General features: G+C 43.3%; 1 protein-coding gene across 3 annotated transcripts in view; it reads left to right on the forward strand.

Moving 5' to 3' along the window:
• The window catches only part of SRGAP3 (SLIT-ROBO Rho GTPase activating protein 3), a 211,502-nt gene that overhangs the window by 100,332 nt on the left and 97,416 nt on the right, over positions 1–13,754 (forward strand). For all 3 annotated transcript variants that reach the window (XM_067544371.1, XM_067544372.1, XM_067544373.1), the window contains exon 2: positions 6,437–6,632. In XM_067544371.1, coding sequence (XP_067400472.1) covers positions 6,437–6,632 — 196 coding nt within the window. The remainder of the gene's footprint in view (positions 1–6,436; positions 6,633–13,754) is intronic.

The following is a 13,754-nucleotide window of genomic DNA, read 5'->3' on the forward strand; positions in this document are numbered from 1 at the left end:
TGTTACGTGTTCAGGTCAAGTAATTAGTAAACCAGTACGATTGACACTTAATAGACTGATACATACTGAACTTCAAAGACGGTGTGATAGTGTAAATATTGTAAAAGGTGGAAATGTAGAACTTAAAGGGAGAGATGTAATGGAATGCTAAACTGTATTATACTGTTCAGCCATTAGGTGACATTGTGTATAAAATACCTTATTTAAAGGAACGTCAGCCATTCCTGGCAGAGCATTAAAAGATCTTATGATGAACATATCTGGTGTGTATAAGCAAGCTCTGTGACGAGTCCGTATCTGGGACAGGAACATGACTGCAGTGATACCCAATAATGTGTGGATTGGGTGTTGGAGCTGCACAGAAGTTTCTCAGAAAGTCAGAGGCTGCAGGATTGAAGCCAATATTGGCCCACCAGTATTTCTCAGGACAGCCAGAGCATGAGTTAAAACATCCCTTCTCTACTTCAGCAGAAACCTGAGAAAAGGAAATACATGAAAAGAAATGAGAAAGGCTGTTTGGTTGTGCTGTGGACCTTCTCAAATGAACCAGCCTAAGTCAAACAAATGGGCTGTGGCATGTACTGCAGATGTACCAGTAGCTGTACATGCGCATCTGTCAAAACAGCTGTTTTAGCTTGTAATTTCTAGCTAGCCAGTGAGCAGCAACTTAAACAAAAATAAATAGAGCAAGTTCCCGGCAAATATGTACAGAAATAGAGAAAAATGATCCTGGAGATTGTTACTAATTCACCCTAAGAGGCAACATACATAAGCAAGAGACACTGCTCTCACACTTGATTTTGTATCACCTCGGATTTTCTTTGCAGCCTGGTGGCAGGTTATTAGGTGGGGAGTTAGACAAGCAGAAATAATACCACCTGTTACAAATGTTTAACACTTGTTAGCTCTCCATGCACTCTTCTTTAAATACCAATCAGTCGAGGCAAAAGTGAGCAATCTTCTTCAGAAGCCTCTCAGATCAGCAACCAACAATAAATTGCTAGTATGAGGTGGCTTAATTGTGTATATGCTTTACGTAATTACCATGCTTCTGTGGCTAATTGCCTCGGGCACATCTGAGGCCCAGAAATGGTTCCAAATATTATATACGAATGTTGATTTCTTGCAGGCTTTTTACTGTGGCCACCACTAAATAGAAGTCCAAATTTTCTATGAAACTTAGGAGTGTTCTTTTGATAAATAATAACCCTCCAGTACCACTGGGCAGTGCACCAGTAGCAGAAGTGGTAACAAGCTCTCTTAGCTTGTGTTTGGTGAGCAATACGAAACAAAGCCAGATAAACTGGGATGCATTCAGTACCAATGGCGTAGGCTAACCTGGCCGTTCTTGTTGATCATCTTACCCTAGTAGGATTAAGATAATATTTTCTCCAGCCTTACAAAGTACTATGACTGCCTGACACCTGAAAAAGGTTGAGGAATAGCACGCGTGAATACACACGCACACGTGCTTGCTTGTGGGCTCACTCTGACGTTATTTGAGATGTTGAAATTATATTGTTTTGGTACAGGTCATTGAGCTTCCTTTTAGTGATATACTGATTTCATGCTCCGTATGTTTAGACGGTATATTTTTGATTGCTGTGTCTCTTGTAGTCATTAGTGATCTATCTTGCTGACCTTGCAGAAGGAACCAGGGGAGAAGCCCAGCCTGCCTATCAAACAGCAGATGTTCCCAAGTAGCAACTTTCCAGACCCAAGTCTCTCTATTTCCTTTTGAGTTTCAGCTGTGCCTTTGGTATCATGCAGTCTGTGACATTTTAACGCAATACGATCTGGACCCTGTACATTTAGAAAGTACAGTTACTGCTGCAGGCATGGAGAGATCCAGTCAGCAAAGCACCAAAAGCCACATTTTGGGCCATATCCTGCCACTTCCAGTGGGACACTGAGTACCCTTAATTCCTGTTGAAGTCAGTGGAAGGAGAGGGTGCTGACCTTTCACAGGAGGGACTCCGGGTTTTGTGGCATTGGGACAACTGCCTACTGCCAACTACAAAAGTCTTGTGGTATTAATCTCTCCTTTGTGTAAAAACAACGGGATTTCTGTGGCACTTTAAAGACTAACAAATTTAATTTTAGCAGGCATAAGCTTTCATGAGGCTCAGCTCACTTCGTCAGATCTTATGCCTGCTAAAATTAAATTTGTTAGTCTTTCAAGTGCCACAGAACTCTCGTTGTTTTTGCTGTATACAGACCAACACGGCTACCCCTCTGGAACTCCTTTGTGTAAGGGTATCATGACCTTGCTAAAATGCACTGGAACTTGTGAAATGAAGTTTACTGGAACTGGTTGGAAATTTTTCATTAGAAGAATTTTCCAATACGAAGTGCTGTTTTCACAAAAAATTGAAAACTTTTGCTGAAAACTTGATTTTTTTTCCACTGGGAAAATTGAAATGACAGTTCCCCAGCTGCCTGTGGGAGGTTCTTGTCAGGTTCGCTTTAGAGCTGCAGGGAGAACACAAAATTGACAAGATCCTTCCAGGATGGAATGAGGGAAGCTAAAGATTTCTGTTTTAGTTCTACCAAAATATAATTATTTGGAAATCCCTTCCACTTTGTGAGGTTGGGCTTTTTGTTCTGCCAGCACTAAAATTTACATTCAGTGTGCCAAAGCATTTGAACAACACAAGCATCCCAAAATATCTATCTTCGTCCTTCCTGCTGTCGTTGCCAATGTGACACTTTGCTGATAATGAAGCCCGTGAGATGTGCTGTTGAAATGAAATTTCAGGCCAGTCAGTTCAATGAGCCTTGATGTAGCACTTTTTCCAATAACCATAAATTGCATTTCTGCTCCCTTTGTGTGTGTGTGTGTGTGTGTGTGTGTGTGTGTGTGTGTGTGTGTGTGTGTGTGTTCAGATTCGCTTAGCGAAGTGCATAAGCTGGGACTTTTGATATTGGGGCAACTTGGGCTGTTGTCATGATGGAATGAATGTAATATGTCTGTGTTGTAGATGCATGGGGCAGGTTGACTCCTGATGTTGTGGATGCAACTCCACCGATTCCAAAGAGTGAACCTGAAAAAAAAATCGGGCCAGATCCTTAGCCTGACTCTGATTTTTTTGGTGCTACGTTGATTATATATCACCTGAGGATCTGGGTGACAACGTTTTAAAAAATCCGCATATTTTTCTCTAACATTAAGAGTAAATCACTCCGTAGTGAGTTATGTATTATTATTCATACTGCAATAGCACCCAGAGGCAATCAGAATCAGGGCCCATTGTACTGTCCAAACCCATGTGAAGACATTGTTGCTGCCTGAGCAGTTTACAGGCTAAAGGTTGAATCACACCTCAGCCTGCATGACTTGCTTAGGGACATAAGGAGGAATAGGAAGCAGGTGGTCTGGGAATAATAGGGAATGTGTAGCGCTGTGGCTCTGTCCCAGATGCACTGGGCTGCAGAGTTAAGCCACTGCAGGGGGCTTGGTTAGTACATTTCTAGCCCTCTAGAGCAAGGGGAGAATTTAACTAATACAAGGGGGAAGGGATGGGAGTGGTGATTGTAGTCATTTGTGCTGGGATTAGGCCAGCAGCAATTTATTGCACCCTTTAGAGCAATGGAGGAGCAGGGAGGGAATTATAGATCCTTAAATCATAATGCTTCTGCCGTGCTGTCCCTTACCATGAGCTGTGTCCTTTTGTCACAGTCTATACCTCAGAATGACAATGTAGGGAGATAAGAATTCCAACTCAGTTCATAGGATATGGAGGATTCAGGCTTAATGCTGTGCTTGGCTATTAACTTTTTGCAGTGTACAATATGCAGACTCCTCCTATTCAGCTTGGATGCAGTCAGCTCAGTTGATTGAGTTTTAAAAAAAAAATCTCAGAACAAAAATCTCAATAAAAATAAATTATGTATTTTAAAATGTCCTCCGTATTTTTAAAATTTCTGCAGATGGTTTGGCTAAAATGGCTCTGTGTTTTCTTCTGCATCATGTAGGATATTTGTTCACTCAATCCCTACTGGGGAAATGTAAGGGTAGATTTAGAAAGTTTATCTGCGCACATTTGGAAATACCTGATGTGAACACACAAATTGGATATCTGCAAATGCACATGGTAGGTAAAGTGCCCAGCTGGCTCTGTGCATATGCATACATGGCTACAGTGCATGTACTGTTAGGTGCATGTATCTCTAGCTTTGAAATTATGGCCCTTTAGGCTATGTCTACACTGCAGCTGGAAGCAAGCTCCCAGATCAGGTCAGGCAGGCTTGTACTTGGGTGGCTGGCCTGTAACACTGCCACCTGTGCTACAACATTCACGCTGCTATTTTTAGTACACGAGCTTGTGCAGAGCTAGCAAGGGTCCCAGGCTGTAAGGCACGCTCCCAGCTGAAGTGTAGATAGACTTTTTAGTCTTCTTGACCCCTATAAAACAGGGAGTAGATGACGATCTCATGAATTGTTTTCATCTTTAGATTCTGATTCTAGTTTCCTTTGTTAGATGCCTCCATTGTGCAGCTGGCGCCTTTAGAAGCCTACATTGCTTGCTCTAATTGTTGTCACTCAAGACATTTTCCTGCTATCTAGCCTGTTTTGCTTTTTCACTTTTTGAGATCTGTTTTCCCCTTCAAGGCATCAAGTTTAGTTGCAGTCTCTTAAAGAACAACCACTTCCTGCTCCCAGCCTGCCCGGACTTCTCACCCCTTTAAAGAACCATTAACAAAAATCCTTGGCTATAAAACTTTCAAATGTTTTTAGCAGCAATTGGGAAGGTTTGTTTTCTTCACCCAGGCACAGATGCGGTATTGCTTGTCTTGTACCGAGAAGCAAATTGTCTAAATAGGTTCAGTGAGCCATACTTTCCCTATGCCAATTCTGCTTGCTTAGCTTCCAAGAATCAGTCCTGTTTAAGAGATTTCCAGCTTCGGTTACATTATGTAAGAGGCTAAGAAGTGGGAGTTGGAAAAAATGCAATTGATCTTTCACAGCACAAGATAAAAGTCTTGTCAAAAGGAAAATGGTAAAAGGAAACAGTACTTCTCCAGCATATAAAAAGGAGATTCATCATGTAAAACAGACTTTTCAGATAGTTCTGATTTGCTGAAGAGGCTATATTACTTAATATGGCCGATGTTATCAAATACAGATAGAACTAGATCTGTGTCAGGATGACAGCACAGATTTATCTAATTCTGAAAGAATATTAGTTCATATAGGATATAATAGGTCAGTGGTCCCCAAAATTTTTATGTGGTGCCACATCCGGGAGCTGGGGCTGGGAGTGGGGCCACGGTCAGGCTTGGGGCCGGGCTGGGAGCCAGGGGCTAAGGCCGAGGCTGCGGGTGGGGGCTGGCCCAGGTGCCGGAGAGAAGCCAGAAGTGGTACAGTGGTCGGGGCCTGGAGCGGAGATGCAGTCAGATGCATGGGTCGGGTGCCAGGGGCTGAGGCCATTGCTGGGGGTGGGGAGGGTGTCTGGGGCCGGAAGTGGAATGGGGGCCGAGGCTGGAGGTGGGGCTGCAACCCAGCAGCAGTCGAGTTTGGAGCTAGAGCCAGAGCAGTGTGGGGCTGAGTGCCGCTCCTTCCCTGCCCCTCTGTGGGGGCTGACCTGGACCCCGCCGTTTCCCCCCACACCGTGCCCCACAGTTTGGGGACCTCTGTAATAGGTGCTAACTTCCCATGGTGATAGGTGTGGCACAGATACATTACCAAAAAAAAAATTCATTCTCTCTTTTTCCCCACAGCTACAGTCCTTCCCCCACTTACTACCTTATTTCTGTTTAACCTATTGTGTATCCGAAGACTCACATGACCACATCTCTGCAATTCATTACTAAGCTAATAATTTTCACAGGGTTGAAGCTCAAATTTGGAGGTCCTGAAAGACTTTCTGAGCCTTCTCCCCTTCTCTTTCTTCTCAGCGAAAACTCACTGTACAATTCCTTTGAAATGCTAATTGACCCAACAGTTATATTGGGGGAATGCATGAAAATAAGACTTTGCATTTGAAAAGAAGCATCGTTATATTTTTGACCTTCTGTGGTAGTAGCCACTAAGAAGTCAACATTTGTCAATAGTGTTATTTCCTATACTGCGTACAGGGAATATTACAAAAATAGGGGTATAGTTTTCTAGTTATCTAGACAACTGGAAGGCTTTTAAAGTCAGCCACTTATATACTTGAAATATTTTATATTTTATAAGGAGTAAGGTTTCATTTGAGTCTAATTCTGAGGTCCTTGCTCAGAGCCCAATCCAATGCCAGTGGAAAGACTCCCATGGACTTCAGTGGGCTTTGGATTGGGTGTTGAGCCTTTTAATGGGAGTTTTGCTCTAGTAGGGGGGAAATAAGGATGTCAAGGCCTGGGGCAAAGCAAGTGAAGAGAATTCTCACATAAGATCTGATGCATTTTGCTTTTATAATGCTTCTTTCTCTCTCCTCTTTTTGTGCATGTTCAGAAATCCGTACCCAGTTGGTGGAACAGTTCAAATGTCTGGAACAGCAATCCGAATCTCGGCTGCAGCTCCTGCAGGACCTCCAGGAGTTCTTCCGCAGAAAAGCTGAAATAGAACTGGAGTACTCCAGGAGTCTGGAGAAATTGGCTGAACGATTTTCTTCCAAGATCCGCAGCTCCAGAGAACACCATCAATTCAAGTAAGCAAGGACTTCCAGGAGCATGTGGCTGCTCGAGAGTATGACTCAATAACTAGCTTTTCGTTGTGGCTGCAAAGTACAAATATTGACTAAAATTAATAGTGATAGTGCTACAGTGGCTGGTTATAAGGAGTGAAACCAAGAAACATGTTTTGCAGAGAGGTATTGTACAGTAAAGAATTAACTGCTTCAATTAACCTGTTTTAACTCGTTTCTCCAAACAGTACCATAAAATATCTGGGCCTTGCTATTTTTCGAAAGAGCCTAAACTCAGCCTCCATTTTCTGTGCCTTCACTTTGGTTAGTGCACATAATGGCAGGTACATTTTATAGGACTGATTTGTATATGGAGATATTTGCAGACTCAGCACTGGAGGCAAACTTCTGAAAATTGAGCTCACTAAAGTATTTGTATTTTTAAAATTATATTTGTATGTTACACACATGCAAGAGCGCACACACACCGTGAAGCTAAGCAACTTGAACTTGGAAATAAGTAGGACTGTCAAACAATTAAAAAAATAATTGTAATTAATCGCGAGATTAAAAAAAGTCATGATTAATTGCACTTAGAGAATACCCGTTTAAATTTATTATAAGTATTTTTGGATGTTTTCTATATTTTAAAATATATTGATTTCAATTACAGCACAGAAGTTGATTTTTATTTATTTGTTACATAACCACACTCAAAAACAGTACAATATGAAACTTTAGAGCTTACATGTCAACGCATGAAGGGGCATATGAACGTTTAGCATATCTGGCACATAAATACCTTGCAACGCTGGCTACAATAGTGCCTTGTTAACACCTGTTTTCACTTCCAGGTGATATTGTAAATAAGAAGTGGGCAATATTATCTCCCATAAATGTAAACAAACTTGTTTGTCTTAACGATTGGCTTATCTGAGGTGAATTGAAAAATACTATTTCTTTTGTTTATCTTCTTTACAGTGCGATTAATCACAACCATTTTTTAAAATCTAGTTAATTTGTCTTGCGTTAATTGCATACATTAACTACCATTTAATTGACAACCCTAGAAATAAGGTACACATTTTGAACAGTGGAGGTAATTAACCAGTGGAATGACTTACCAGGGGATGTGGTGGATTCTCCTTCACCTGAAATCTTTGAAATTAAAAACGATGTCTTTCTAAAAAATATGCTTTAGCTGACTCGGAAGTTATGGACAACAGGAATTACTGGGTGAAAGTTAAGGCCTGTGTTTATATAGGGGGTCAGGCTATAAGATCATAGTAGTTCTTTCTGGCCTTAAAATATATGAATACATAGACATTTGGAAAAGCAGCTTGTGAACTGTCAGCCCACATTATAAAACCTGGTTGTAAAAAAACTTCAGGCAGAATTTGAGAGTCTGGGCTTGACTATCTTTTGGGTGAAGACATTAACCTGTAATGTTATTGACTGGCCAGTACCATTATTCCAAAGCTCGATTTAAGAACGTGGTTGTGGTTGGAAGAATGACTCCCTGTAAAATGGAGCTCCATAACTTTTTGTTTTCTCATTGACTCGGCACGTTCAGTTTTGCCAATGATGTTTGGCTGGGCACTACAAAAGAGACTGTCCCAAATATGCATATACTCTTGAATTGTTCTCGGGTTTTTCCTTCAGCAATATTTCCTGTGTTCTTTACCATGATTAGCTCACTCTGGCCGCCCCTCTTAGCTTGGATCTCTCACTTGGCAGAACGTCAGTGATGCTGCATAGTGTATGCCACTTTCTAATGTGTGCCTTCCAGGTTCTGAACTCTAAGTGAACTGCATATAAACGTGTGCTTTACAAGAGAAGGATATTCGTACTGTGTTCTTCCAGTGCAATTCTGCAACTGAAATTTCTTACCTTTGTCTCCCCTGGCCATAGCGTTTGTCTCTGTCTCTTTTTCTGACAGCCACATCTATGAAGTATTTTTCATTTGGGAGAACATATTCTTCCCAAGATGATGCCAGTGTCATTCCATTCATAAGCCAAAGACCATCAGTAGCGACTTGGGGCTCTGCTTGTATAATACACTTAACCTTCCTAATTCACAGCCCCTTACAATCCCTTTCTTTTCTCCAGCCTCATGTTTCTGCCATTACAGCATGAGAAGCTTCTGCTTCTGCTGCTGAATTACTAAATCCTATTTAATCTATTTACTCTGACTCTCTCTTGAACAGGCTTTTACTGTTGTTTTATGCATGTCTTAGAATGAGTTGCCATTCAAATGTCGTAAGATCCCATTAGTTTGCTTGGTGGCTTGCTGACGTTGCTGTGCCCTACATCAAGGATACCTGCACTCGCAGGATGAGTTCATGATCAATGGGTTCAGCAACGTGCTTGTATTCTGTGAACAGGAAGCAATGGTGGTTTGTTGTATGTGCGTCTCCTGCTGGCTGGTGACCAACTGTAGTACTGAGGAAGCTGCTTATTTGCCCACATGGAGTATGGGTGTTGCATTTATTTTATTTGTTATGCTGGGATGATGCCCTGTACGGTTTAAGACGTGGGGCTGATAATACTTATTCACCTTTTGTAAAGTGCCTAATAATGAGCTTCCAGTGGCCACCCTTGAGTAGTCGGCATTTACCTGGCTGTGATAGCATGCTTCACAGGAGGCACTTCATTTGAGCTGAGTGCATCTGGATGAAGTTAATAGGATGGGTTCATCTACACTGACATGCAGGGGGACTGTATCATGAGATCTTGGGATGGGATGTTACCACGGTCAATGGAGGGAGAGTGGTTGCAGTCACATTAAAAAAGAGCAGGCTATGGGGCTAGATTGTGCTTCTTTCCCTATGAGGTGGCATGTAGCTGCACCACCCCAGGAGGAGCCCAGGGAATTAGCTGTGTCCCAGAGAGGCATAATTCGTTTCCTACTATCTCCTTTGTTCCCAGGGGTGGTAATTTGCTTCTGGTCCTGACTGGCCAACTAGCCCCTCTCCACACCGTCTCAGCTGTGCAGGCCAATGTGTTCTGGGTTGGAGCCAAAGTTTCTTCCATTCCCCACCCCTTTTCATCTGCTCCACACCTACGTCTGTGCAAGGGGGAGCGGCAACAGGCATGCGACCCTGGTTTCCCCCTATGCCTGCAGCAGTCAGCTGGGAAGGCTGAACAGGGCATGGGGGAGCATCTTGTTCCACACTTGTACCTCAGTGCAGCCATGTAGGTCGGAATATGGCCTAGTCCTCAGTAACGACTACTATTGTGGTGTCACTATTATACATTCATTATGACTCCATATTGACTGACTCCATTTCTGACCCTCACATTATCACATGCATGTCCTTATTTCCAGCTAGCAGCACAGATTGCTTCTTCCAGAAGCAACACCATTTGCACTCCACTGATCAAGTGGTCGGAGAGTGTGGTGCATCAGTGATGCAACCAATAGTGTGACGGGGCCAGCCCTGACGGCTATAGGAGAGTGCTGGAAGGCATATATATCAGCCCCAGGCTTAGCAAATCCCTGTTCCCTGGGTGATCCAGCTGGGCTACTTCAGGGCAATTAGGCCAATTAGGCCAGCTGAGGCCAATCAAGGAGCTTGCCCCAGCAGTTAAAAGCCTCCCTGTCAGGCAGATGGGGGCAGCTGAGAGGGAGTTGAGCAGAGCAGAGCAGAGCAGAGCAGAGCAGAGCAGAGCAGAGCAGAGCAGAGCAGAGCAGAGCTGAGCTGAGCTGAGCTGAGCTGAGCTGAGCTGTTGCAAGGTGTGGAGCTGGTGGAGGACCTAGTGTGGGTATTGCGAGAGCACCCAGCCACTGGGGTTAAGAAGGAGCCCGTCCAGGCAAGACCAGAGAACACTGTCCCCAAAGAGCCTGAAGGAGGACCACAAGACTGGGGGGAGGGGGCTACAGACGAGCGACCCAGGGAAGGTAGTAGCCCCTGGACTAAGCTGGTTGAGGCTACTCCTTGCAGGGTCCCTGGGTTGGGGCCCGGGGTAGAGAGTGGGACCGGGCCCCCACCCTGCTCCCACCCAGCCACACCACTCGCATACTGGTGCATGTGCACGTGGCTCCATAGGGCGCTAGAGCTGGGCTAATGGATACCTTTAAGGGAAAATTTTCCGGCAACTGTGCATGCGGCACGCACACACCTAGCATGGAATGGATGTGAGCAACACCTCCCGAAGAACAACAGTGACGGAAGGTTAGTAACCGTTTTTTAAACCTTCAACACAGGAGGTTCTAAAATCTGCTAGTATCTAAAATGTCCTTAATAGAAGTCATATTACTGTCTATGTGAGCTGATCATGTAGTCCCACAGGATAGAGCAAATGTATAAGTCATATCTCTTACTTATGTTACCATGTGTAGGCTAAGCATTGGGAAGTCTCCACAGCTGTTTGTATACTATTTATTTATTTATTTAATTTATTGAGGGGAGGGGGAAGGAAGGAGAAATGATTGGGGTTTGAATACATAATCAGACACAGCTGTTGGAGTGTAATAGGCTGGAGCAAAAGCATTAAGCTGGATGTAATGCATGTGAAGCTGTGGGAAGGTGGCTGTGGAGAGGAAGGGGAGAACTTTCGAGAGGAGCAGATGTGGTTGGGTGCTTAGTCAAGAGACAGCACTGCTTGACTGAACTGACCTGAGTTGACTTTTGAGGCTTTGCTTTGACCCTTAGATCTCCTGCTCGAAGTGCAAGCAGGAAATGGCTAAACATTCACAGGATTCAAGGGATTGATGTTATATTGGTAGATAGATCTCTTTTGTCTTGGAGTGTCTTTTTATAGTGCCATGGTGAAATAGTAACGCAAAAGCCCATTTAATGATTCTTTCATCAAGAACAAGCCCCAGGCACTAAAATATAGGGTTCCCCTTTACTGTCTGCCCCATCCCAACAGCCAGCTTTCAAGGGAAGTTTCTCCTTCCCGAGATATTCAAATAAGCCAGGAACAAATCTGGACTAAGGGCCAAACCCAGCTCTGCTGTCAGAAGGTGTAATACAGTAAAGATTTGCGGTAGCATGAACTATTCATCTTCATTGACTTTTGTGGAGTTGTGCGCACTATCAGGGCAGGATTTAGCCTGTATCTCTGGATTTTCCTCCATCATGTCACTTTTGATCTTCCTATCCCTTGTTCTTATCTTAGTCCTCAATTCTCCTTGCTCCATCTAACCACTGAACTGTTATAATCCACAGTGTTTAATTCCAGTCCCCATCCAGAATTAGTTTATGCTACCACGAACCATTACTTCATTCGTAGGAATGGCTAGTGGTCATGCCACGTATCGGTTTTGAGATCTTGTGGTGGGAGCTAATTCTACCCCATTGTTGTTGCTGTGCTTCAGTCAGGACTGTAAACTGCCTGTCTCCAAACAGAAGCACCATGCCCCCATGTGTTGTTCTGGAGGGGGTTTATCCCAAAGAGCAGATCTCTTCCCCAAAAAGAGGAAGGAGGCGTGCAATAGAGGTGGTTGAAAAATTTACAACAGAACCATTTTCAATCAGAAAATGCGGTCTTGTCAAAATCGATAGGTTTATTGGAACTTATCAACGGAATTTTCGATGGGAAAGTTTCAAATGAATTGTTTTGACTTTACCATTTTGAAAAAGTAAACATGTTTTCTTTAATTTAATTTAATTTTCACTTGTATTAAATTTTTTACATTTATATGTAGTATTTAATATGGATTATATTTTATATTATAATGAAAATGTTTGGCATTTCCATTCTGTTGTAGATGTTGACATTTCAGCTGTTAGTTCTGATTTGTAGTGAAAACATATTTCCAGATGTCAGAATTTCCCACAAAACAGCCATTCTGTTTTTCAACTATCGCTAGTTCAGCTTGGGTCTCAAGTCTTTTTGGGCAAACCTGGATACCTTCTACAGGTGGACAACCCATGTCAGAGCCAGGTACTGTATGTGCCTGCTCCATAGGCATCATATGGCCCTAGCTCAGAGTTAATCATATATCTTCTTATAGGGTCAAATCCACACCCATTGAAATGGATGGAAGTCTCTTCATTGACTGCAGTGGGAGTTGGATTAGGCTGATAGAAACCCTTAAGTATAAACTGGCATAGTCACATTATGCAGAAATGTTTCCTATGTGTGTTAACACCTGATTTTAAACACTGTAACAAGCAAGTTTGCTCCACTGGGAAGTACAGTCTGACAGACTGCGTGACCCATGGGATCTTTTCTGAAATGAAAGATGGAACAGCAGTAGGCTTAATAGAAATAAGTTAAACAAACAAGAAAATTTCCTCTCCATGTACAGCATTCCACAGTTTGCCAGGAATGTCACCCCATCTTCTTCTGAAGCATCAGGTTTGGATAGGTAGCTGGACTTGAGGGAGTAAGGGTCTGATCCAGTATGGTGAATCTTATTTTGCTTGGTGTCATTGCTAGAAAGAAATAGAACAGGTGCAGAGGCTGTCCAAGAGAGCCCAAAGGAAACGTGGACACCATAGTTTTTAGAAATGGGAGTAGAACTCTGGGTCTGTGTAGAGCAGGGGTGGGAAACCTTTTTTCTGTCAAGGGCCTGATGGTGGCCCTGGCAGCGGGGGAGAATTCGGCGGCGGGGGGGAATTCGGCGCGGTTTTGTGGGGGGCGTGGGGCAGTGCCCTCTGCCGAAATCCCCCCGCCGCCGAAAAGGGCCGGACGTTACCCACTCCTGGTATAGAGCATCACAGAAATGTATAACTTAAAGGAGACCTCTGTCCCATGTGTGCACATAATGGCTTTGAATCCTTTGGAGACAGGCAATCTCAGTTATTACTGCTGTGAAAGAGCTAAGCCAGCTCATTGTGGGTTCATTAGTTTTGGCAGCCAGATGGTAGTAGGAGTAGCATCTGGCGGATGGACTGAGCAAACCTTGGAACATACTGCGAATGTCTAATTATTCGTAAGTTCCAAGCAACTACAGCTGGAAGGTGCCAACTGCCCTATGTTAATATAACTGTAGGCTGGGGGTGGGGGAGCATGATGGGAGCAGGCTGGGGGAAGGGTTAAACCTCATGTTTGGATTTGTCTTTTAAATGACGTTTTGTTCATTGTTCCATGTAAAGAACAGAATCCTAGAAATCAGAGATGGAAAATTCCTTTTTTTAGATTAGTTATTAGTAACTAGTTATTCAGTGGGAGTCTTCTTGCAGGGCAGGAGCT

Source organism: Emydura macquarii, unplaced genomic scaffold (genome assembly GCF_026122565.2).
Source record: "Emydura macquarii macquarii isolate MOO-44397 ecotype Brisbane River unplaced genomic scaffold, CSIRO-AGI_Emac_v2 contig_968, whole genome shotgun sequence".
Classification (NCBI taxonomy): domain Eukaryota; kingdom Metazoa; phylum Chordata; order Testudines; family Chelidae; genus Emydura; species Emydura macquarii.